Source organism: Pestalotiopsis fici (assembly GCF_000516985.1).
Source record: "Pestalotiopsis fici W106-1 unplaced genomic scaffold PFICI_Scf_4, whole genome shotgun sequence".
Taxonomy (NCBI): Eukaryota; Fungi; Ascomycota; class Sordariomycetes; order Amphisphaeriales; family Sporocadaceae; genus Pestalotiopsis; species Pestalotiopsis fici.
Genome location: NW_006917094.1, coordinates 680,104 through 704,594, shown reverse-complemented (window position 1 = coordinate 704,594; position 24,491 = coordinate 680,104). Strand labels below are relative to the sequence as shown.

Here is a 24,491-nt window from a genome sequence, read left to right as displayed (position 1 = left end):
TCCATGCTGACTTAGTTGTGTCGTTCAATATGTCTTCCTCTTATACTCCCCAAACCACTTTTTTTTCCCTCTTGAGGCTTTAAAAGCTTCGGCTTGGCTCAGATGTTCAAAAATAATAAGTCCAAAGTCGGCCACCAGGCAGGCACAAGTAATGATTTTAGGGTATCCATCTTCACGGGACTCGGCATCTCGGAGACAGAGCTAACCACAACGAAGGTCTTGATGTGAGTATGCCTTGGGCAGCGCCATGTCGTGTATGTAGAAACCAAAAAAAGGTCGACGATCAGCTACTCAGTTATGAATTGCTGCTACTATCGTGTGGTATCAAGATTTGAGGTTCAGTGACATAAATGCAGGATTTAACTAGGCATAATTTCTCACGCCCTTGATAATCCAGACCTCGCCGTTGCCAACCTTGCTAGCCACACTGTCGACTTCGATATTGTCTGGCAGAATCTGTAGATGATCAATAATGTATTCTGGTACAGGGAAGACGCTAGCACCATGTAGTAATGTAGCTACTTACGACTTTCTTGCCATCCTTAGTCTCCCACCATACCTCACGATCGCCCAATAAAGTCTTGACCTTGTCGCCCTCTTCCCACGGACTTACAGGCACGACGTGTGCCTCGGCAAAGCGTCCCAGATTCCGGCGGGCGCGGTCCTGGCCATCATCGCCTTCGTAGGCCTCAGCGCCCAGGGTATCGTAGTCGCGGGCGTCCTCCCAGGGCTTGCGCGGGAGCCGCTCGACGGCGCTGTTGAGCGGTGCCAGCACCGTCGAGTTTTGTTTGCGGTCGTCGAGTCGCTGCGACACGGATTCGACGTCCCGCGTGAAGCCCGCAAACAGGTTGATGCTGCGCTCCTTGCCTACCACGTCCGAGAGTACCACACTCCCGCTACCGCCGCCGCCGCCGCCGAGGAATGGTGGTAGAGAGAACCCGCCGGGGCCCGTGGGGTCCATATCGAGGGGTCGCTGGTCGCGGTTGGGTCTGGCGGGGCGGTCGTCGGGTGGTAGCACGAGCAGCTGGGAGGTCGCAGTCGTGAGGAGGAGAGCGACACTGTATAAATTTATTGATTTCATGCTTTAGAAATATCGTATGGAAGATTGCGACTAGGATTCATCTCCCAAGCCTGGGGAAATGGGGTAATTTCGGTCGGTGGTCCACGACGTCTTTGCGGGTTATACTAATTTGATGTCAGCTGGACGTGCAGTTCGTCGCTGCTGGGGCCGTTATCTAGACCGCGGGATGACATCATTGGCCAAGCCCAGTCTATGTGCGATCAGCAAGGCTTAATCGTTTCGAATATTTCTTTGTGTAAGGCTGAATGATTCCACTAGGTTAGATGAAACTCGATAAGATGCCATTCAATCTGAGATCCGCTAATGCCAAGATCCTATTTCATACTGTGGGAAATTGATGGGGACTTGGTGCATTCAGTATAAATGAACGGATCTGGCTAAATGGGTTCACGATGTAGTTGAATAAAGTGCACAAGACCTCATTGCCTCCCACAGCCTACCGGAAATAGCCGTCAAGCCGGAAGTCCCGGGGTCTGATGCTTTTATCCGTCAAAACAAAAGTTGTACTCTGTACCCATTACTGTAGTCAAAGTCAACTTTCCACATATACTACTGCTCGCGTGATGAATTCAGAGGAATCGATGAACCGATTGCTTCTGCCAGGGTGACGATGAACATGGCCAACGAAGATGCAACCAATTCCTACGCCTTCATCGCAATTTATAGAGTATCGCAATTTTTGACGACTATATTTGCATGATTACGAATTTCGCAAATCAAATATCACTTTTCTGTATTTTAAGTCATTGAAGGAATGCTACCACGAACCCGATCTGTACCCCTACCAGTGTATTGTAAAGAGCACAGAGTTGAATTATTGCCTGATGAGTCACTTAGACCTGGAGAAACGATTGATATCCAAATCCGGGCGGCTTGTCCCCGAGCTGACTCTCACAAGATTCAACCCAATGAATTTGGTGGCAGGACATGTGCTCTGCTGCGTGTAGGACGATCCTGCGCACACATATTGGACCATTCAAGACATGCGCAGCTACGGGAATGCCGTGCACACTTCATGGAGAGTCGGTAATCTTATTGTCTTTGGAAAACAATGAGAATCAAAATGTTCAACTTCATTCCACGCTACATCATGTCTTCAGATAGGACATAGCTCAGATATTGACGAGTTACCAAAGACCCCGTAACGATGTTGCTGCGTCAACCTGTGGAAGGTTGACTTTGACTACAGTAATGGGTACAACTCTCATTTTGACGGATGAAAGCATGTAATTTCAAACTCTCCGACCTACCGACTATTTCCAACTGAAAAATGGAGGCAATGAATTCGCTTATATTGTATGTAAATAAATACATGGAGCCAGATCCATTCACTTGTACTAAATACACCAAATTCCGATCAATTTTCCACACAACCGTCAGGCTTGCCACACTATCATACAAGATGGTCATTCTCCAACAGGCAGTCCTGCTTCTCACTTGCGGGCTAGCTACTGCCCTCCCAACTGACGATAATCAGAAGCAGAATGCCCAATCGTCTAGGAAGGATTGTCGCCGCACTCAGGTTGCTATCTTGTGAGTTTATCGGAACACCACCCTGATTTCACGCGGACATTGACAACACGGTTAGGGGTGCAGGAGTTGCAGGCATCATAGCGGCTGTAGGTCTAGATGGCATACTATCACAATGTGTTCTCGCTTATATGCTCTCGGACATCTAGCAAGCCTTGTCAAACCACTCCGTCAAAGACTTTCTGATTGTTGAACTTCAAGACGAAATTGGTGGTAGAGTGCACCACGCGGAGTTTGGCAAAGGTACAAATGGTCGTCCAATACTCGTCGAGTTCGGAGCCAATTGGGCTCAAGGTCTGGGTGGACACGATCATCGTCATCCAGGTATGTCATCAATAATCCCATATCTTCGGTCTTCTGCTGAGTGTTTCTTTGGAAAACCCAATCTGGCGACTTGTAAGTGCTCCGCAAATGTATTTCGCATGGACAATTAATTTGCGGCTGAACAACCTGATCTATACAGGAGAAGAAATGGAATATTAAAAATCATTATTCCAATCTTTCGAGCATTTCGACATATAACGAATCTGGAGCGGCGAACTTTAGCTCGGAACTCCCTGAGTTTGAAGGGTTCCTTGATCGGTTGGCGGTCGAGGCCGGTGAACTACTCACCGACAACATACAGGATCGGACAATTCGAGAGGGCCTCAGTCTGATCGGGTGGAAGCCTGAGCAGCGGGCGAACCCAGCCGCCGCAGAGGCTGTAGAATGGTTCATGTATGGTTCGTCGCCTCTACCCAGACCAAATCACTGCCCACATGGAAGTCCATTGACTGGTTTGACAGATGGTGAACAAGCCGCCACTCCTGAGGAGACATCCTTGGTTTTCAATGAGGCAGTCTCAAACTTTACGTTCCGGCAATTCAGTAACAAGAGCAATTTCATCATCGATCAGCGCGGCCACAACACCTGGGTCAAGGGCGAGGCGTCGGAATTCCTGAAGCCTGGAGACTCACGCCTGCTGCTCAACACAACGGTGACCAACATTACCTACTCCAACTCAGGCGTAGAGATCGACATTGGCGACGGTGGCTGTATTTGTGCCGACTATGCGATATGCACATTTTCCGTGGGCGTATTGCAACACGAAGGCGCCGTCAGCTTCGAACCGGCCCTGCCGCCGTGGAAGAGAACTGCCATTGAAATGTTCCAGATGGGAACTTATACCAAGATCTTCCTACAATTTCCCAAGCGCTTCTGGCCCAACGACACGGAATTCTTTCTCTACGCTGACCCAATACAGCGCGGCTGGTATCCCATCTGGCAGTCGCTCGACCTCGAGGGCTTCTTCCCAGACTCGCACGTGATCTTTGTGACCGTGACGGGTCGCGAATCGTACCGAGTCGAGCGCATGACGGACGAAGAGACGCGCATAGAAGTCATGGACGTACTCCGAGCCATGTTTCCGGATGTCGAGGTCCCCGAGCCCACGGCATTTCTGTACCCGCGCTGGACACAGACGCCCTGGGCCTACGGCTCCTACTCGTACTGGCCCGCCGGCACCACACTTGAGATGCACCAGAACCTCCGCGCCAACGTCGACCGTCTGTGGTTTGCCGGCGAGCACACCAGCGCCTCGTATTTTGGCTACCTCCAGGGCGCCTGGTTCGAAGGCCACGACGTCGGCGATCGCGTGGCGGGACTGATCCGGGGCGGCTGCGTGGGCGAGGAATCCATTGACGGATTCCAGGGTGGTAGCGGCGCGTGTGGTGAAATGGTTCGCTACGAGACGTTGCACGGCACGACCGACGCTACAGAGTATAATGTCAAGAATGGTTGGGCCGGTTCGAGCTTGAGCTTTGAAGACTAAAAGTAACTCGGGGAACGCTGATTGCTCGAGATGCAGGAACGTCATTTCTCCGGCCAAGTTGGATGTATTTGACCTTGAAGCAAAGCCGAGTCCTGTACTTCTTTACAGCTTCGCACCATGGTTCTTTGCGATACTTACTTTCGTCTTGCTCTGTCTCAGCAACATCATGAGTTCCCCAGATATCGTTGCCACAGAATCATCGCTTGAATGAACATTTGTTCAATTCTTGTCTTATTGTCAGTTCATCACATGCAGGCCGAGATACAAGTGACATTTCGGAAATTGATATTAATGCTACCTGTAGGACAATAGCAAGGATAGGAACTGCGGCGAATGCATCGATCGACGGGCCAACAAAGCCTATCAGCGTCCACGATTTAGATACAAGTAATCAATAATGATCGTCGACTGGTCCCTTTAGACGGACTATATTAGTTTTGCCTACAAAGAGACAATCGAAATCCACTTGATCGTGTGGGGGGTAGCCATGTCAAAAAATAAACAAATGTATAAGCAGGGCAGTCTTTCACATGTCAAAGTTTGGAAAAATCTGGGGAAATTTCCATCACCACTCTAACCCATGTACCATAATGTCGAGTCCAAGTAAGCACTCAGTAGGTGGCTTAGAGTGTGAGGTCATTTGATTTGTCGGACGTGGGCGCACAGCCGGCGTCCACGTGACAGGAAGCTGCATCCCATCCAACTTTAACAGCAAATATTATACATCTAAGGCGTGAGATCTGGGGTTTGCCGCTCCCGTCTTCACATGTCAAAACGGGGGTCCCGACCGAGTGTCCATCAATAGGTCGCAGCATACTGACTCTTGTCTGACGTTTACAGATTGTGTCATGTGAGATTCAGGTTCGATCTTGGAGTGCGTGGCACATCATTGAATTGTAAGATCAATGATACTATGTGAACAGGAGCAAAGGGATTTTGATTGACTTATCAATGAGAATATCATCGTCTCTTCAAAAATGTTCCCCATTTCCCCAGAATAACTAGGATCTCAGCTAGCCCAGTGAAGACTGTGGGGGAGCAGAGAAGGACCCGTTTTGGAGCTGAAAAGGACCAAAACCGGCGACTTTTTCCTCGAGACGAGAGCCTCGGCATGGTGTCCGAGCACGGCCGGGAACTCGGCGATCAAGGACCTAGGAAACCATGGCCAGTGTACAGATGACCACGGATTACCAAGTCAATCAACTCGACTGGCTGGCTGCTCAAGATGGAGATTCATTCAGAGAAGAAGAGGATTGCTTTCTCGTTCTTCAGCGGACAGCAGGCCAAATTCTGTAAACTAATGATTTATTACCCAGTATATCACAGTGTCGAATGCATGAGCTTTGCCCCATATTCTCAAGACACTAGTAATGGGCTCGGTCAAAAGTGCAGCGAGAGTCAGCTAGTAGCCATCGTCAGCATTCCTTGCCTCTGCTTGGACGACGGTATCGGCGACGGATAGCTTCTGCAAAATTCTCATGTCGGTGAATGAATTATTTGTATTCTTAGTATTTCTTTACTTGTAATTACCAGTCATGAATCCGTGTTTCCATGCATTCTAGTGTGAGGCAAAAATGCACGGGTTTTATCCTCTCGGCAGCATGTTCCTGGTTAGAGTTCAACTCCACGGGTCGTCGACTTGCTCAGTGTCTGTGTGGGGATCAAATGCTCGTTGGCTCGTGGCGGCCTCGGGACATTCTAGCCCCCCCAAATCCCCCCCAGCTTCTAGAGAAAAGTCCACTAAAGCCCCTCCCCCCAGAAGAAAGCTTGGGTGGGCCCGGGGGGAGAGCCCAGTGGGACCCGAAGCCCCATACATCAAGTAGCGCTTGACCTCGGCTCACGAATCAGCGCGCCAGCATTTCACAGAAGGTCGTCTTAGTTTCGGGCCATAGCAACGCGGCGAATACAATATCACCTGCCCTCATTCCTCCTCCATTATTTCACTTTGCATCTCTTCCGTTCTTCTTTTTTCCCATTCCTCCTCTTCTCTTATCATCTTCTCTCATTGACGACGATCCGACAGTTGATTCATTGTCGCGGCCTCTCACTACTCGCTATATACCCCTCCATAACCATCAAACTCCACTAAACATACGATGGCACCTAGCGTAATTGTCGTCGGTGGCGGATGTAAGCGCTCCATTGCTCTTGGGAATACAGCATGATCACAGCTGCCCTCTTCACTACATGAATAAGAAAACTGACAAAAATGCGCAGTGTCCGGCTTGAGTGCCGCGCACACAATCTACCTCGCTGGTGGTAATGTCGTTGTCCTCGACAAGCAAGGTAAGAAGGCATAATATGCTCCTTTTGTCCCGCTCACTAAACGGACTGCGCTGACCCGTTCCTCGTACGATAGGCTTCTTTGGTGGAAACTCCACCAAGGCCACTTCCGGCATCAACGGTGCCTTGACCCGCACACAGGTCGACCACAAGATCCAAGACAGTGTAAAACAGTTCTACGATGACACATTGAAGTCTGCCCGTGACAAGGCCAGGCCCGATCTCATCAAAGTTCTCACATACAAGTCTGCCGCCGCAGTTGAGTGGCTGCAAGATGTCTTCAACCTAGATTTGACCCTGGTTTCCCGCCTTGGGTGAGTAGATTCCAGCACACAAGTTGTCAATCGTGATTTCTTTGTGTGGCTAACCTTTCTGCAGTGGTCACTCCCAGCCGAGAACACACAGAGGTCACGATGCAAAGTTCCCCGGTATGGCCATCACATATGCTCTCATGCAAAGGCTAGAGGACCTCGCCGAGACCGAGCCGGAGCGAGTTCAGATCATCAAGAAGGCCCGCGTCACTGGCCTGAACAAGGAGGGTAACAAGGTCACTGGTGTCACATATGAGTACAATGGCGAGAGCCAGACCGTCGAGGGCCCCGTCGTGCTGGCCACTGGTGGCTATGCCGCTGACTTTGGCGATGGCTCCCTGCTGAAGGAGCACAGACCCGACACTTTTGGTCTTGCTACCACCAACGGCTCGCACGCCACTGGTGATGGTCAGAAGATGGTTATGGCCATTGGCGGCAATGGCATTGACATGGACAAGGTTCAGGTTCACCCTACCGGTCTTGTCGACCCCAAGGATCCCGGCTCCAAGTGGAAGTTCTTGGCTGCCGAGGCTCTCCGTGGTGAGGGTGGTCTTCTTCTCAACGCTGACGGTGACCGATTCTGCGACGAGCTCGGCCACAGAGATTACGTCTCTGGCATGATGTGGAAGGAGAAGGACAAGGGCAAGTTCCCCATTCGTCTCATCCTCAACTCCAAGGCATCCAACACTTTGGACTTCCACACTCGCCACTACTCTGGCCGTGGTCTCATGAAGAAGATGACTGGCCAGGAGCTCGCCAAGGAGATTGGCTGCAAGCCCGAGCACCTCCAGAAGACTTTCCAGACCTACAATGCCATTGCCGATGGCAAGCAGAAGGACCCATGGGGCAAGAAGTTCTTCCACAACTTGCCCGTTGACATTAACGATGACTTCCACGTCGCCGTGATGGAGCCCGTCCTCCACTTTACCATGGGTGGTATTGAGATCAACGACAAGGCTCAAGTTCTCAACAAGGAGCAGAAGCCATTTGAGGGTCTGTTTGCCTGCGGTGAGCTGGCTGGTGGTGTCCACGGTGCCAACCGTCTCGGTGGCTCGTCGCTGCTGGGCTGCGTTGTCTATGGTCGTGTGGCTGGTGACACGGCAAGCAACTACCTGTTCCAGCAGGCCTTGTCGGGCTCTGTTGGCGGCGCTGCTGCTCGTCTGGGCCAGATCTCACTCCACATTGACCCTTCGCAGCCAGGCAAGGTTTCAGTTGAATGGGGTGGTGCTGCATCGGGTACCTCGGCGACCGTCGGCACAACCAGCGCCGCTGGCCCTACGCCCAAGGCTGATGCTGGCAAGTCGTCTGCGAACGCCTCAAAGCCGCAGAGCCCCAAGAAGTTTGAAGTCCCCGAGAAGGAGTTCACCATGGAGGAGGTCGCCAAGCACAACAAGAAAGAGGACTTATGGGTTGTCGTCAAGGGTGTGGTCATGGACCTGTCCAACTGGCTCGAGGAGCACCCTGGTGGTCCCCAGGCAATCATGAACTTCATGGGTCGTGATGCCACCGAGGAGTTTGAGATGCTGCACGATGACGAAGTCATTCCCAAGTACGCCCCTCAACAGGTGATAGGACGGGTGAAGGGCCAGGAGGTCACCCTGGAGATCTAAAGCTCAACATTGCGTTCTTCTTCATTGCTTGCGGCGTACATTGGAATGGGTTTCAAGATTATTATTAGCGGCTTGATGTCCTGTGCATCATCATTGTATGATGAAAGTGGATATCACGTAAAATACCTTGGTGCAGACTAGCTGTATACATAGCTGTTATATTTGAATGCTTCACGATATGAAAGAATCTATTTTGAAAACATTAAAAGCTCAACATGTAATCGGATCCTGCTTTGCAAGTGTATACAAGGAAAAGAAAGAAGCCTTCACTCCAAGTTGCTTGGCTGGGGCTGCCGCTGCTGGGGCTAGCGCAAAGCCCTACCCAACCCAACGGCCAATCATTACTTGCAAAATGGAGAAATACATAGGTAGACAAGCCACAAGCAAATTAACAGCCAACATTATAAACCTGGTATATACTTTGTATCTCGGTGTAAGTGACTACCTTTCCTGATCGCCATAAATGGGATTTCTCTATGCAAATGCACAATCCAGCGCTGAGCAGCAGCCATGATGACCGGATGTCTTGTGATCATGATGAGAAATGCTGCTTACCTAGCCTCTTATCCAAGTGCTGTTCAATATTTTCATTACGGCGTTGACTAATAGGCATTGTGCAGTAAAACTTCACATTCCCTTTATCAGATCGTGGCTTGCTCTGAGCACGATTAACTTCTCTCGAATACCTGGACTTGAGAGCAATCATCCCTTGGAACACCATGACTTCGGCTGCCGCCAATGTCTTGAATGGCGACTTTGCCAGCCATGAGAGTGTGGTCCGGTTCTGCCGCCAATATCTCCAACTCGAGAATGAGCTCGACTTTCCAGAACCGAAACTCCTGCGTGAGGAGCATGTCCAGTCGGCCATTTTTGAACGCCTCTTTGCCGATGCGGCAACATCGTACCCGCCCCCGCCGAGGTATGAGCTCCGCGTCCTCAAGGATCTCATGTCCAAGATTGAGGATAGCATTGAGGACTGGGAACAACATGTAAGCCCCTAGTCAGGCCTCGTCTGCTTTTTCCGAGGACTGTCTTTGATATACAATCATTTGGCTTGCCTTTGCCACTGTCTTCAACTGTCTACCTTTGTTTCCCATGAGCTAACCTCGAGATATATAGGGTGTCTCTGATGACCTGATGGGCCGGCTGGCCGAGAGTCTCGCATCCCCAGTACCCTCGGAGCTCGATGCTGCGCAGCAAAAGTCCTACGTGACTTATTCCTTATCTCTGCTCAAGGAAGAGTCTGCTACTACCACTGCTACTACACCCCAGATCACACTCCTCGAGACGCGCGACCTCATCTCAGCCGCCGGCACCACTGGTCTGCGGACGTGGGAAGCCGCCCTTCACCTAGGACAGTACCTCTGCGAACACCCTTCCCTGATTCAAGGTAAAGGCGTGCTCGAGCTGGGCGCGGGCACGGGCTACATTTCCATTCTCTGCGCAAAGTACCTGTCCCCGCGCCAAGTCATTGCGTCCGACGGCTCCGACGACGTGGTCAATAACCTGCCGGAAAACTTTTTCGTCAATGGACTCCAAAAGCAGCAACAGCCAGAGGATACCTCGACGGAGCAAAATGGCCCTCTCATTACCGCCATGGACTTGAAATGGGGCCACGCCCTACTGGGCACCGAGGAGGCGGCCTGGAACGGCGGCCGGCCCATCGACGTGGTCCTCGGCGCCGACGTCACGTACGACGAGCGCGTCATTCCGTCCCTGGTGAGCGTCATTGAGGACCTTTTCCAACTCTACCCTTCGGTAAAGGTCATAATCGCGGCGACGGAACGCAATCGCAAGACATATGATGCCTTTTTGCGCGTTTGCGAGCAGAGGCGTTTCGGAGTTCATCAGGTCGACTACGCCCTACCGCCCCGAGCGTCCCAAAACGGTCCTTTTTACAATGACCAAGTGCCAATTAGGATCTGTGAGATTATTTCATCATAAAACAAGGAAATATTACGACCCGAAGACCGAAGTCTCGATTCTTTCACCATGTGGGTGATGGCGGATCAAATCAGTTTGAGCTGAAATGGCCCAGTCCAAGACATTGATCCCAACGCCTTTGGACATGTCCGGGTCAATCCATTATTTTATTTTACTTTCAATTTGTGGTATCTGATGAGGTCACCTTCGTCGATCACCGTATCCTCTGTCTCTGTCCCTATCCCGATTTCGCCTGTCACGATCATCAAAGCGAGGTCTGTCTCGCCTGCCATCCTGACCCGATCGGTCCCGATCAGAATACCTGTCCCGTCTAGGACTTCGGCTACGACTCCGACGGCTTGGCTTCTTATCCCAGTCGCGCCTCTCACCGCCACGTCCTCCTCCAGAGCGATTGTCTCTCTGCTGCCGGGACTCCCGATCGCCGTCATCTTGGGACCCGGAAGCGGCAGCCTGTGACGCATGCCGGCGGCGCATCTCCTCTTCGTTGTAGACCATGCCGTATTTTCCGTTGCGGTCTTCGTTCTCGCCTCTATCCACCCGATACTTGCGCCACTTTTCCAGTCCCTCGACACCACCCCATCCACCACCGCTGCCAGCATTGCGCGACCTCTTCGCGTTTTCGCTGCTGCGCCAGACATCACTGAGTTTGCTCACGCTCTGGGAAAAGTCGACATGTATCCTGCGGTCATCAATGAGAACTCCTTGCATTTTAAAATAAGCCGCCTCGGCCGCGCCCTTTTCCTCGTACTCGATGAACGCGTATTGCAAGGAATCGCCCGTCTTCTTGTCCCGAATGACCTCGCAGCTGAGAATCTTGCCAAACCGAGAAAATATGAGCTCGAGATCTTCGTCGCGCGTTACGGGATTCAGCTTGCACACAAAGAGGACATTTTCTGGGGGCTTGACCTCGGCAAACGGCAAGTCGCCCATCATCTCCAGCGTCAGGGCCTGGGCGCGCGCCTCTGCCTCGCGGCGCTTCTTGGTCGCCGCCTCCTCGTCCACCTGCTCGTCGAGATCGGCATCATCGGCGATGCGCACGGTAGCGAGCTGCGCCTTGCTCGGCGGCGGGCTCGCGCTCGGCTCGCGCAGGCCCGCCGGGTCCGGGTACGGGTCGTCGAGGACGACCGTGTGCTTGATTCGTATGTCGACTAGCGGGTGGCCCTCCTTGTCGGTAATGGCACCATTGATTTTTTCCAGCACGTCAAAGCCCTCCACCACCTTGCCGAAAATGGAGGCCCGGCTGTCGAGATAGTCTGTATTGTCTCCCAGCGTCACGATGAACTGGCTGCCAGCAAGTCGCGTGTCGGGATCGGAAGGTACCGGTGCGGTGGCCATGGAGACGGTGCCGCGCTCGAGGTGCTTGAGTTTCGGGTGAAAAGTCGCCGGATAGGTCGCTTTGGAAGAGCTTCCCGAGAGAAGCCCCCATATCGAGGTGCCGCCATCCGAGTCTTTGGACGTAGGGCCGAGGGGATCGCCGGTCTGAAAGGAAAAGTTTGGTTGGACGGAGTGAACCGGCGAAAAGTTGTAGTATTTGACCTTGCAAAGTTTCAAGAAGCTATTCAAAGGAAGAAAAAAACACATGCATCAGCGCAATGGGTCCGATGACAGACGGGGTGAAGCTTACTTTTCGCATTCCTTGGGCGCGTAGTCAATGAGCAAGTCAATGACGATGTCGCCCAAGCTGGTCTCGAGAAGGACAGACATGGCGTAGAGCTTGGAAAGAAATTCGCTTTCCTTAATCCAACCGAATCATTATATATCTCGAGCAGATGTTTTCCCCCGTTGATTCTCGGAATGTTGTCTGCGATTGTTGCAAAACGGGAAAGGCTGAAATTTTGACAATGACGAGATGGAGATCCACGTTGCGGGCGACTTCAGCCTTGCGGGCGGGCTACGTCGTAGGTACTCTTAAGGTTAGATGGACTGGAATGAACCCTTGGAGCAGTGGTTAAAATCTACGATTTTAGCGGTGAACGCAACCCTACACGCGCCATCTCCATTGAGTTTAATGGCTACAAATAGTGCATGCGGGTTACTGCACATGGCTGGAGCCCCGCGGGAGGGGCCCAAGGAATGTAAGACTTTGCCCGTTGGCACCTTGGGCAGCGTGTAATGTATATCTCCATACCTTTTGTACTCGGTTGCATCAGCCCTTTCCGTCGGCATCACGATAGAGCACCGCTTGCTCCGAAAAGGTTTGGTCGCCTGCACCCAAATTCGACCATTCATATCCATGTTTGTGATCTCTTGGCGACGACGAGAAGGCCTCCCACGCAGAGGAGTCGGCAACAAGTATTCGCTTGCTCAGTTGGACGATTCCCTTCAAGACTGGCGCCACATCGACTACGGGAAAAGTGCCTCCAACACTTATGATGAACAGAAATATGCTTAGAACATATGAATATAGATGTTTGATTCTTGATTCTTCCTGGCCACAACACCAATGTTGCTACCGGCCTAGTTATAGATAACTAACAATGTCCTTGCAGTGACAGGCGATTCACCGCAATATATGTAGTAATTCCCATGAGTCGAATTCCCATTTCCTGTGCCGACCTTTTCCATCGCAATGCTTAAAAAGCAAAAAACCAGCTTTTGAAAACCAAAAGAGGAAACGCCACCATCATAAAAAAAAAAAAAAATTGCCCTTGATCATATGATATCAAGACCCAACTCCAGAGCGCCGTCGCCGTGATGATCCAACCGTGTGGGCTGTATGATTTGTACATGGCCCGTTGATGCTGCGCCGAGGATGAAACCCTATAAGACTTGAAGCATCTTGCGTTGCTTTTTGAAAGCGTGCTTCAAGTTTCTTGAGAAATGCCGCCTTCTAATCAGTACTTCCGTTGCTCCTCCGGCGTCTGCCTGTCCTCAGTTCCCTCTCCGTGTCCATCAGTCTCGTCTGTACCCATGTCCTCATGGCACGGTCGTTTCTGACGGCATCACTGTTGAGGAGCTCCGTCAATGCTCGCTTGATGCCTTCATTGACATTGCAGAGCTTTTGCTCGTCTGCCTTCATTTCCCCCATAATCTCCTCATCGAGCACGGGCTCCAAGAGACTAGAGGCCATTCTCGATCCTGGCCTATTGGCTCCGGAAGACCGCCGGTGATTGCGAGAGGGGGATGTGTGCTTGCTCGAGAGAGGGCTGAGTGTAGCCGAGCGAGTAGGCGAAAGAGACGGCGACGTCATCACTGTAGATGAAGCGCACGAGTATGCCGGGCACAAGTCGTACATGTGTTGTGTGAGCTCCTCGTGTTGTCCCTGAAGGAGGAGATATCTCTGCATGGCAAAGTCGCCATCGCAGTTCTTGTCCAGATCCATGGCATGTAACGTCATCGTAGCGTATTATAGTATGAGCTGAATGCTAAGGGCGTATGTTGGGATATAAAATGGCTAGCTAATGGCGAGCTCATCGGAAGGCGTATTTGGTATTGCACAATTGTTTCAAAAGACGAACTGTTGCAGCGGCTGGGGAAGGTTTTCTTTCAGAGCTGTATGTTTGTCCGTATCGTGTGATGGTATGTTGCGTCAATGGAAAGAAGATGTGTGATGTCGATCGATTGCTTCTTCAATCGCTGTATAAGTGGACTCGGCTAGAGTTGCGACTTGATTGCGTTGCCGATCCTAATTCTTCTCTCCACGTTTCGAATGGATAGGCCCTCAATGTGCTGCAGAGACTGGGCGGTAAAGTGACGTACGTAGGTGTGCTACGTAGTGATGAAGTAAATTTTCAGGGAAGAGGGAAGAAGGAAGAAATAAAGAAAGAGAGGTGAAACAAATATTCAAATCTCCAACGGTTTTTTTCGGATTTAGACTTCCACAAATAATGTATTGATGAAACGAGGAGATGGGGGGTGGGAAGTCGCGCAGTCAGTGGACTTTTCTTATCAATGTGTGTGTTGTTAGCCGAGCACAGTAACGCAGCTCTTTTTAGTGGCAGCGGCTAGTTGTAACCCAAAAGGTGCAGCTTGGGCGACAGGTGTGGCGGAAACTTGTTTAGAAGCTGCGCTTGTTCGTCTTGACTTTCTTGAATCGTGAAGATCCAAGAGGGGAAGCTCGAGATGGTTGGTCGTGGTCGTAGTGTGTAGTACGTAGAGGTGTCCCAAACTATAAGCACGAAAAAGCAGAGTTGAGCCTAGATGGGACCCGGCCGGTTTTGTTGCTTGGCTATACGAAAGTCAATTGGGCTGGAGGAGCGAGAGGCGTCGTTGAATGCTTGGTTGCCCGTTGTAACAATAATAATGTTGTACGCAACGTCTAATCTCCCCCTCAAAAAGTGTCTGTCTGCGGTGATGCTGTCACCTGGGACAAAGTAGAGCGAGCCAAATGGCTGCGGCGAAGCTGAAATCTGCTATGGCGAAAGGTCCAGATCGCTGGCTAGCGATGCCAGGGTGGGACGATACGAACTGCGAGGCGCACCAAGGCGTGATCCGGTACGGTGCTGGCGTGGTTTGACGACAGCTGAACACCCCGCAAGGCCTCAAGTTTTGCAGTCCGAGAGCAAGCTGAGAAAGTAGTTTTTTTCTCTTTTTCTCCTTGGCTTCTTCTTGAGGTGGTTGAGAATGGTGAATAGCAAGGACGGAAAAAGCAGCAATGCACGAATGGACGATTTTGTATATGTTGCAAGGTAATAACTTTGATACCCCCTATTGCGTGGTGAGTTGGCCAATTGGTATTGGAAGATGATCGATGCCCCAGTATCAATGTGCAGCTAGCTTTGAAGTAGCCAGGGTCGCTAAATGGATACCAGGCGGTTGGCGGTAAAGATAATGTAAATAACTTTTTTCTTTTATCTTGTGAGGCCTCGATTCTGGTCAGAGGAAATTGCGTCTTTGCAGCGGCCAATCTCACAATCATTCGCTCGAGTGACTAGAGGCAATATCCGGCACAATAGTGTGGATGGCAAAGTCGATTTCAGGAACGTTTCTTGCTGCGACGTCGCGATCCAAAGGCTCCAGGGTCTAGGATATTTACAGATGAGTACGTAGATGAGCGGTGGCTACCTGCATCGAGCAAAATGCAGTGTCCTGACTAGTAGCAATTGTTGCTGGCTGTACTGGGCTAGGTGCTCCGTCCGGACGGGTATCGTAGGCGCCACTAATCAAATAATACAGACGAATTTGTGGTAGTTGATTATTGATAAAAAGTTGAGAGGGGTGGTTGGTCGTTCTTGATTGTTGCGCATGGACGGACCGTCTACAGCATTTGATCAAGAGGTCACAGGAATTGGCGAGTTTGAACTTTTGTGTTCTTCTTGGTTGATCGGGCAATAGCATTGCAAGCAGACGATTTTGGGCAGGTTGACGCCAGCTTGATCTCGATCAAGGGCCGAGGCAATATTTGTATGCATGCATACAGCTACATACAAATATTGCCCCTGATGAGATAAGGGAAGGTGATGGATGCGTTGCAGCCCAGTTGCCAGCTATTATTCTATGTACACTACGAACAGGTTGCACTGTGCGTTGAACCCTCAAATCGCGCTCCCGCAATGCAAGGCAGATCATATGGTAAATTTAGCAGTGGCTCGGGGGTGCGAATTGTGTGTCCCACGCTCATACACGTGTACATGGTAGTTGTAGGTAATAATACCCAGCCAAATGTGGCCTGGCCTAACTGACTCCTTGAATCAATCCCCGAGAGTTCAGGGACAAGCCGATCTACTATGTATGTACCATCATTCATTGTTCCTGGCAGATATGTACCATGGGATGTAGGATGGAAGAATTAAGCCACGGTGACGTCGTGGGGTTCCAAAAATTGAAAAGCCAAAAGGAAATCGAGGAGAAAGATGGAATCCGGATTGATGTCAATTCAATGACAGGGGTGATCCCGCGACGAATCCTAGCCAGCCCAAAGACACACATGTGCACCATGGAAGGGAAAAGGTCCAGACTGTCGGGAGTGCCTGCCTGCTAGTTTCACATCAGAGGGGCAGATTGGGATACCCGCAATCAAATTTGGCGGTCAGGGCTAGACCTGGGCACTCATCATCTGAGTATTATTACATGCTATTTTACTCTTGTCTGTTCACCCACATGGTTTTTGGTTTTCATGGCTTCTTGTCAAAGAATCCTCTGCTTTCTTCTAAATCCGGAGAAACCCTGAGTTGACTTCTTGGTCTGTGTGAAACCTCTCCACTTTGATCTTTCCTTGGAGGGTATTGGAAATGATCTACGTGCTTGATTCGTTGATGAACTCTGTTCAGGGTAGATTGGGTGGACGCGAACACCACGCAACCACAATCACCGGCCCTTGTCGGCCGTGAGGTGCCTGCCATTCACTACACCAGTCCACCAGCTCCCGCGAGGATCGATCGCTCTCGTTTGCCCTAATATCCATGTTCCCGCCAGGGCTACTTGAAACTGGGAAAATCATGATCCCTCTAGGCTCTCTGGCCCTCTCGGATCCCAACTCCGTGGAACGTTAGTCAGAACGTCACGCCGCCTTGAAGATCGGTCGAATTAGCCTGATCGACACCGCATACGAGAGTCAGCCCTCTTGGGATTCTCCGGATTCCCCTTCAAGGATCACGACCTTTACTTTTTTGACACTGGTACCTGCATACATGCGTACATCCACCTCAACATTTGCCTTGATGATACAGCAAGCTTGAAAATTCATTGTGGCCGCAGCGTTTGCTCCGGGTACCATCTTAACAAAGAGCGCATATTATCTCAACCTACTAACCGACCTATCAAGAGCATGCTCAATGGTCACTTATCAACATCCGTACTACCTGCGCCCAGCGGCTGGACCCCCAGCAATGGTTGGATGGTTGCAAAGTCGCCATGATACCTGATTTCGAGTAGGTTCTGCCAAGTATGAGCTCATTGATCACGGCGCCCCGAAGACATTCTCATGAGCAGCAACTTTCAAGCTCTGGTCATCGTTGTTAGGATGTCTAGGTATTTTGCGTGTGCTATTGTCACAATGGTACAATAGTTCTAGACCAGTCTCGCTGCAAGACAACATAACAGTATTCCGCCAAGACGGTATGTACTGTAAATGGGCACATTGTGTAAGTATTACATCATAAACAGTATGCTTACCTACCCCCAGTCTGACCAGCACGACCCTAGCTCTGGATTCTGAGAACTGCCACTTCAGCCTGATGAGAATGAATCCAGGAACGCGCGAGACATTCGTTAAGGTCCCCTTGCTTGTATCATTGTAAATCAGTAATTAGTCGCTCACTAGGACGCAATGCCGTCTTTACGCAATGCGCTTGTCGTGATTCAGGGCTCAACGCTCAGTCCCTTCGGAGGTCAGCGCTTCAACACCTGCCGATTGTGAGACAACAACGTTCTCCTAGTATCGTACCAAAGCACACCAGATATTTCTTCAGCAAATCTGGTGACGCACTTTCAAACGCACTTTTTTTTTTGGTCAGCTGGGCTGAAATTGCGTGCTGCCCGAAGGCCTCGCGTATCTGCCGTCGAGGCACAAGCGCAACAACGCATTATACAGTTGATTTAGTTCCCGGCTTGTATACAGTAAATTCTTTACAGCCATCAAGGTCCTCACCACATAGTATTTGATTCAAGAGGTCAAAGAGCATCCTATCTCTATCATCTGTCGTTGCTGGTAAGACATGCAGCAGCCGCGATGAAGTGAATGGTTGCGGCAATCTCATCTGACTGGAATAGTGCATAATATGAGTAAAATGCTTCACACACAGACAGAGAGATTAGGATATCGATCGAATCGACAAAGGTCTGTAATGTGATGACTATGCATTTACAGAAAGTCAAGGTGGAAAGGTCTTTGAAATACCAAAATATGATCAAACACAATTCGATCATTATAGAATCACTAGTTGGAGTCAACCCGCCGAATCCAGCGATGAGTCTTGTGATAGACGATATTTTGATCGCCTTGATCATGAACATACGATACAACTAGCATCATGTGTGATCAAAGTTGAGACTTATCAGTAAATGAGCCGTCTGACTTTGCAACTTATGACAATGTCCGGATTTATCTCAAAAGGCTGCGTTGTGGAAGCCTGCGACATCATCTTCCAAGGGGGAAAAACCCCATTCGAGAACCCTGTTGGAGTAAGCACTTATCCCAACAGTGCCTGCCAAAGACAATCATAATCATCGGCACATCAATCAATATGTGCTACCATCCTCAAAGCCCCATAACGCATCGCCTGAATATGTTTGAAAGAAGAACAAGAAGAAGAAAGGAAATAAAACGCGTTTGATGCGCCACAGTGTGGCTGGGTTGTGTGGCACCCTTCGGGTGACACAACGGGAAGGGTTGTTTAAGTCTGTTTGCACACATTATTTTCGTAGATGTAGACCATCTTTTTAATTTATCCTTCATTTTCAGATACTGGTCGTATCAGTGTTCAATTCAGCACATGCATGATTGAATCGAGGATCAAGCCAATAGACTGAGTAAATACCTCTCCAACAGGTCATCATAAACTTATTACTCGCTTCAGTATGACGCTAAACAAAGAACTCGTGCATAGGCAAATGCTCTCCATGATTGATGGATTTGGGGCGCGCCAAGTCCTTGACTGTCGCTTCACATAGCCAGGTTTAATTATAGGAAAGCAACCCAATATCTATCAGTAGCGATGAGGCATTCGAATTGTGGTTAGGATGCTGGCTGTTACACTACCTCCTGGGTAAGAAGAGAGCTCAGCCTCGACTCAGCCCCCAACCACAAGCTACCTACCTAACCTAGGACTTTGCAGCGGCCTCATTGCAGGCTACTATTTGCGGCAATATCTCAACCGAGAAAGCTTATGTACATACTGGCAAAGCATCGCGCAAAAGACCTAGGTTAGATGCCTTTATCTCCCCGCCCAACCTTTGGGCACAAACAAATTGTTCTCATTCCGTACCGGCTCGTAGGCAGCTCAATCGGAGCTCTTGCTCTTGCTAGTCAGACTGGGCTTTGAATGTCCTACTTAATTTCCATAATAAGTCTTGAGCGGCTACAACCCAAAGTTTGAGCCAATAGGGCTTATCCCAAGCCTCGCCAGCGGTTAGCTTTTGCTAGGGATGAGATCTGACGCTGGGTCCGGCTGCGGGCATTCGGCAAGGGTCTCGAAAACTGGCCAACGGCAGACCCGCGCAGGTCCCCTTGTGGGGGATCGGGAGCTGGTTAACCTGCACCTCATTTGCATGGCCTCATATTCCCACTTGTCTGGGTCTTTGATCGGTGTCGCTCTCTTACGATTGGCGAGTTTACCTCGAAATTGTTGCGCGGCGCGCAAATAAAGAGCATCCCGTGAATTCAAAAGAGGCAAAGCATGTCAAAGGCACCAAACGATGCAAGTAAGACGACGCGGGATACAATATATGCGCGCAGCGAATCTCGCATAAGCCAGGCTGACCTACAAATATTTGTGTCGTCCCAGTTGAAATTAAAAAAAAATCCAAGTCCCGTTGCACATACCTTATGGTAGCCTTCGTCTTTTCTTATTAGAAACTCTTGATTTTGTTATTAAAAAGGGTACTGCGTCTTATTTATAATTGGAATCATCGCTCGATATACTCCGCCCCAGCCTATATACAGCAGCTATAAATCAAACGACCAACTTCTTCGCCTTGCGCCACCGGCCTCATCCACATACAGAAGACTGAAATACCTTTTCTCTGGCCACTACAGCTACACTACCTTGCTTGACTTCGAAAAGAGAGTCCCGCCCAGAACTACCAGAGATTTAGACTTTGCCGGAGCAGCCCACCTTGGTCCAAGTCGAGATACTCCGTACCTATTCCTTTGTCTGTGCTACTTGGGTATATTGCGGAGTCTCCCGTTTTCGAATCACCCCGCCCTGCTGTTGTCATAAGCCAACAAAGTCGTCTTTGTTCTGATAGGGATCCACTGCTCACCCGCTTGCTTGTGGCATTCTTGACACATAGCTAGGTAGGGTACCTAGTTGAAGGTCCTAGCTTGGCTTCCCTGCCTGCTGCGTCTCTTGCTTTTGGGCGGCTTTTCTGACGACTGGCCTGTCTCGATCTCTCCAACTAATAACCAGGTCCGACGTCTCGCATATACATACATAACCCACCAACTCGTATCTGCCTGCCTGCCTACCTACACACAACACAAGACGATACAAAAAAAAATCTCACAGGTAGTGAGACCGGTTGGAAAACATGGCCGACTTACAAGGACGCAAAGTATTCAAGGTTTTCAACCAGGACTTTATCGTGGACGAACGGTATACGGTCACCAAGGAATTGGGCCAAGGAGCCTATGGTATCGTTTGGTACGTACGCTCGCCTCTTTCCCGCCGACGACTGACTAGAGCCCGGCCCATTTCGCTCGCGACTTTTTGACCCCTCCATTGCGCGCGGGGGCAAAGCAAAGCGAGGCCATCGCCGCAAAAAATAAAAAGAACTCGAAACTGACATTTTTCCCTCTTCTCCCCCAAAACAGTGCCGCCGTCAACAATCAGACCAATGAAGGAGTTGCCATCAAAAAGGTCACCAATGTCTTTAGCAAGAAGATTCTCGCCAAGCGCGCCCTGCGCGAGATCAAGCTGCTGCAGCATTTCCGAGGCCATCGCAACGTGAGCAAGCCCCGCCATGAAACCTCGAAAACCCCCCGCTATCCTATCCCATCCTCCTCGTGTTGTGTGTCTGCACCATTTTGGGCTCGCACTCGCAGCGACATTACAAGCACAATGAATATGCAGCGCGGATCAAAGAATGCTGACGGGTAGGTCCTTTTCTAGATAACATGTCTGTACGACATGGACATTCCCCGTCCCGACAACTTCAACGAAACATATCTATATGAAGGTGCGTACTAGCTGCGAACAACCAGCCTCGTCTGCACCGACCGACTCCGATTATGACTTTGCTGACATTCATTCTGCTGGCACAGAGCTCATGGAATGCGATCTTGCTGCCATCATCCGCTCCGGACAACCCTTGACCGACGCCCATTTCCAATCCTTCATCTACCAAATCCTTTGCGGTCTCAAGTACATCCACTCGGCCAATGTATTGCACCGTGATCTCAAGCCCGGAAACCTGCTGGTCAATGCCGACTGCGAGCTCAAGATTTGCGACTTTGGCCTGGCCAGAGGTTTTTCAGTCGATCCCGAGGAGAATGCTGGTTACATGACCGAATATGTTGCCACGAGATGGTACCGTGCTCCCGAGATTATGTTGAGCTTCCAAAGCTACACAAAAGCCAGTACGTGAACTCGTATTTCTGTTCCTATAAGCCTTTCACTAACGCGGCGTCCAGTCGACGTATGGTCTGTTGGATGTATTCTGGCTGAATTGCTTGGCGGCCGTCCCTTCTTCAAGGGCAGAGACTATGTCGACCAGCTCAACCAGATCTTGCACATCCTGGGTACCCCCAATGAGGAAACCTTGTCGCGAATCGGTTCTTCTCGTGCCCAAGAGTATGTGCGCAACCTGCCGTACATGGCCAAGAAGCCCTTCCAGCAGCTCTTCCCCAACGCGAACCCCGATGCCCTCGACCTCCTCGACCGCATGCTTGCGTTTGACCCCTCTTCCCGCATCTCCGTCGAGGAAGCGCTCCAGCACCCTTACCTCAAGATTTGGCACGACGAGACGGACGAGCCCGATTGTCCGACCACCTTCAACTTTGATTTTGAAGTTGTCGACGACGTTGGCGATATGCGAAAGATGATCCTGGACGAAGTCTATCGCTTCAGACAGCACGTCAGAACGGCACCATCGGGGGCTGGGCAGCCTGGTGCTGGACAACAGCCCGGCGCCGGCCAAGTCCCATTGCCAAGCGGACAACAGCAGTGGACCAGCGAAGATCCCAGGCCACAAGAATACCAGGGCCAGGCCGGTGGTCTGGAAGCCGAGCTGGCAGGTGGACTGGACAGGCGATAGATGTATCGTAGAAGAAAACAAGAAGTGTGGATTTTTCCAAAAGAGGAACATTACCGTAGTGCCTTTTGTTTTTCCCCCAAATCTTCAATGACACAATTTGAGGTGCAAGCGGCATGGCTTTTCTTCATACACCAAGAAAGCGACAGTTATCGCACGTGGCCGCTCTAGAGCTTCTCGGGGAGAAAAAACATAACAGAATATATTTACTATCAATTGATTATAAAACTTTCACAGCCAAGACATTTCATCTCTCACACTGCGTCTTGATTCATTATCAGTGTGGAATTGTTTGGTGCCTGATAGGTATTCTCATTTTCATGTTCGCACAAGATTTCATGGTAGACTTTGGTAACAACACGAGCACAGAGTAATAAATCCATGATCACTATATACATCTAGGTTCAAGTACTTTTTTGAAACCTCTATAGCAACATTATATACCCAAACCAACTAACCTAGCAAGAAATCAATTAGGGGGATATAAGTATAGTTTGTCGGCTGTCATCGTGACCCGGCATAAAAGAAAAATGACTCCTTGGAAAACGCCCAAACCATGCAAAAATCTTGACCAATATGCTCCGACTCAGCTGTCATAGAACCAGTACTGAGAGGCATATGGCACACTAAACACCTGACCCGCCTCGTCACAAGTAAGCGGGCCACCTCCGGCGGTGACGACACGGTAGACCTCGGTCAAGCCAATGGAGGCGCCCTTGTCGCCGAGCTGGAGCCAGTCGACGGCCCCGGTATTGAGCAGGCCCGGATCCGCCGAGGCTGGGGCCTTGACGCCACTGAGCTTGCCGCCCTTGAAGAGGAGGCCGTCTCCGCCGTCGGCATTATACAAGTCAAACGTGGGCGTCAGGGCCGCGTCAAAGTAGTGGCGGCCCAGCACGGACAAGGGCCCGTCGACACCCTCGACCGTCAGGTCGGCGTCGTCGGCGGGAAAGGGGTCCGCCGTGTCGGCGGCGTAGGGGTTGGACGGGTCCGTGGTCTCAGCCAGGTTGAGCGGCAGGTCCGTGGTGCGCAGCACGTTGACGGGCAGCTGCGTCTGCTCGTCGGCCGACAGGGACGAGTATATGTCCGTAATGTCGTACAGCACGGCCAGGGCGCCAATGGACGTGGCGGTCACTCCGGCGGCCGAGCAGGTATAGTTTTGTATACCATGCCCTACGGCCACGGCTATGAGGGTGCCATTGGCGGCGGGAAGTTCACTTGTGCCTGAAAAGAAAACGAAGATCATGTCAATAAAGAACATTCACATTGTATTGGATAGATGAAAAACAAAAAAGGACTTACCACCAGTGACGGGTAACGTTGGAGATGCTGGCGAAGTAGTTTCATCATCCGCTGTGGCCGTCGATGTAGCTGCTGCCACGGACGTGGTAGAAGCAATCTCGGAAGAAGCATCGCATCTTTTCCTCACAGGACCGGCAGACGTGATTGCCAAGGCTGAAATAGCAACTAATAGACTTTGAGGCAACATGATGAATCGATTTCCGTCTATTAGGACAATTATAGTGTGTACCGACGCAGATCTATGAAAAGATCAGGGACCCCAAAAGGATTGGGGTGGGGGAAATAATATATTATTTTCCAGAAAAGAAGGCTGCAGCAGCCAAAGCAAGCAACCCTGGACACAAGAAGAACTGGCAAGGCCAAATTATGTTCTTTTTTTAAACAACGGGTAGAGAGGCCCGATGTGCGGCCGTGGGCGCTTAGAATAACAAAAATGGAAGTGGTTGGTGGAGATGAGGTCGCTTAAAGAGACAAATCGAGTCTTTTCCGTAATTGATGCTGAGATACCACTGAGGCTGGGGTATCCTGCTTGACCTTTTGTGAATTTTTTTATTCAAGCATAAATTTGCTGGAAGAATAGAAATGAAAAGCAAGTGAAATTTTTGTAATGGGTGCCAACGACTGTCTTCAAATAGTCCCAAACCACACTGACTCAACCAACGCTCATGGTTCCTACATTTCAATCTAGGCGAAGCAGCGTAAGCCGTCACCCGTATGCATACAAAGTGTTATAAGAGACGAGTCGACTCGTGGTGCACCACCCTGAAGTGGTA

At 50.4% G+C, this 24,491-nt stretch overlaps 8 protein-coding genes across 8 annotated transcripts; 4 read left to right on the top strand and 4 right to left on the bottom strand.

The window, feature by feature from the left end:
* Positions 1-363: 363 nt before the first annotated feature.
* Positions 364-1,081, bottom strand: PFICI_06191 (uncharacterized protein; the record flags this gene model as incomplete). Its single annotated transcript, XM_007834772.1, has 2 exons — positions 364-456; positions 527-1,081. 2 exons carry the CDS (start codon positions 1,079-1,081, stop codon positions 364-366), a joined length of 648 nt encoding a protein of 215 aa, XP_007832963.1.
* A 1,402-nt stretch (positions 1,082-2,483) lies between these two features.
* Positions 2,484-4,421, top strand: PFICI_06190 (uncharacterized protein; the record flags this gene model as incomplete). Its single annotated transcript, XM_007834771.1, has 6 exons — positions 2,484-2,614; positions 2,670-2,700; positions 2,761-2,939; positions 2,977-3,007; positions 3,075-3,333; positions 3,397-4,421. 6 exons carry the CDS (start codon positions 2,484-2,486, stop codon positions 4,419-4,421), a joined length of 1,656 nt encoding a protein of 551 aa, XP_007832962.1.
* A 2,096-nt stretch (positions 4,422-6,517) lies between these two features.
* On the top strand, positions 6,518-8,625 carry PFICI_06189 (uncharacterized protein; the record flags this gene model as incomplete). The annotated part of the gene is made up of 4 exons (XM_007834770.1): positions 6,518-6,551; positions 6,639-6,707; positions 6,781-7,018; positions 7,083-8,625. The coding sequence occupies 4 exons, from the start codon at positions 6,518-6,520 to the stop codon at positions 8,623-8,625; spliced, it is 1,884 nt and encodes a 627-aa protein (XP_007832961.1).
* Positions 8,626-9,344: 719 nt separating this feature from the next.
* On the top strand, positions 9,345-10,569 carry PFICI_06188 (uncharacterized protein; the record flags this gene model as incomplete). The annotated part of the gene is made up of 2 exons (XM_007834769.1): positions 9,345-9,614; positions 9,745-10,569. The coding sequence occupies 2 exons, from the start codon at positions 9,345-9,347 to the stop codon at positions 10,567-10,569; spliced, it is 1,095 nt and encodes a 364-aa protein (XP_007832960.1).
* Positions 10,570-10,749: 180 nt separating this feature from the next.
* On the bottom strand, positions 10,750-12,273 carry PFICI_06187 (uncharacterized protein; the record flags this gene model as incomplete). Its single annotated transcript, XM_007834768.1, has 2 exons — positions 10,750-12,124; positions 12,194-12,273. 2 exons carry the CDS (start codon positions 12,271-12,273, stop codon positions 10,750-10,752), a joined length of 1,455 nt encoding a protein of 484 aa, XP_007832959.1.
* Positions 12,274-13,399: 1,126 nt separating this feature from the next.
* On the bottom strand, positions 13,400-13,906 carry PFICI_06186 (uncharacterized protein; the record flags this gene model as incomplete). The annotated part of the gene is made up of 1 exon (XM_007834767.1): positions 13,400-13,906. The coding sequence occupies one exon, from the start codon at positions 13,904-13,906 to the stop codon at positions 13,400-13,402; it is 507 nt and encodes a 168-aa protein (XP_007832958.1).
* A 6,791-nt stretch (positions 13,907-20,697) lies between these two features.
* On the top strand, positions 20,698-22,422 carry PFICI_06185 (Mitogen-activated protein kinase spm1; the record flags this gene model as incomplete). The annotated part of the gene is made up of 5 exons (XM_007834766.1): positions 20,698-20,810; positions 20,981-21,113; positions 21,279-21,345; positions 21,431-21,745; positions 21,800-22,422. The coding sequence occupies 5 exons, from the start codon at positions 20,698-20,700 to the stop codon at positions 22,420-22,422; spliced, it is 1,251 nt and encodes a 416-aa protein (XP_007832957.1).
* Positions 22,423-23,005: 583 nt separating this feature from the next.
* Positions 23,006-23,905, bottom strand: PFICI_06184 (uncharacterized protein; the record flags this gene model as incomplete). The annotated part of the gene is made up of 2 exons (XM_007834765.1): positions 23,006-23,640; positions 23,719-23,905. 2 exons carry the CDS (start codon positions 23,903-23,905, stop codon positions 23,006-23,008), a joined length of 822 nt encoding a protein of 273 aa, XP_007832956.1.
* Between the last annotated feature and the right edge of the window lie 586 nt (positions 23,906-24,491).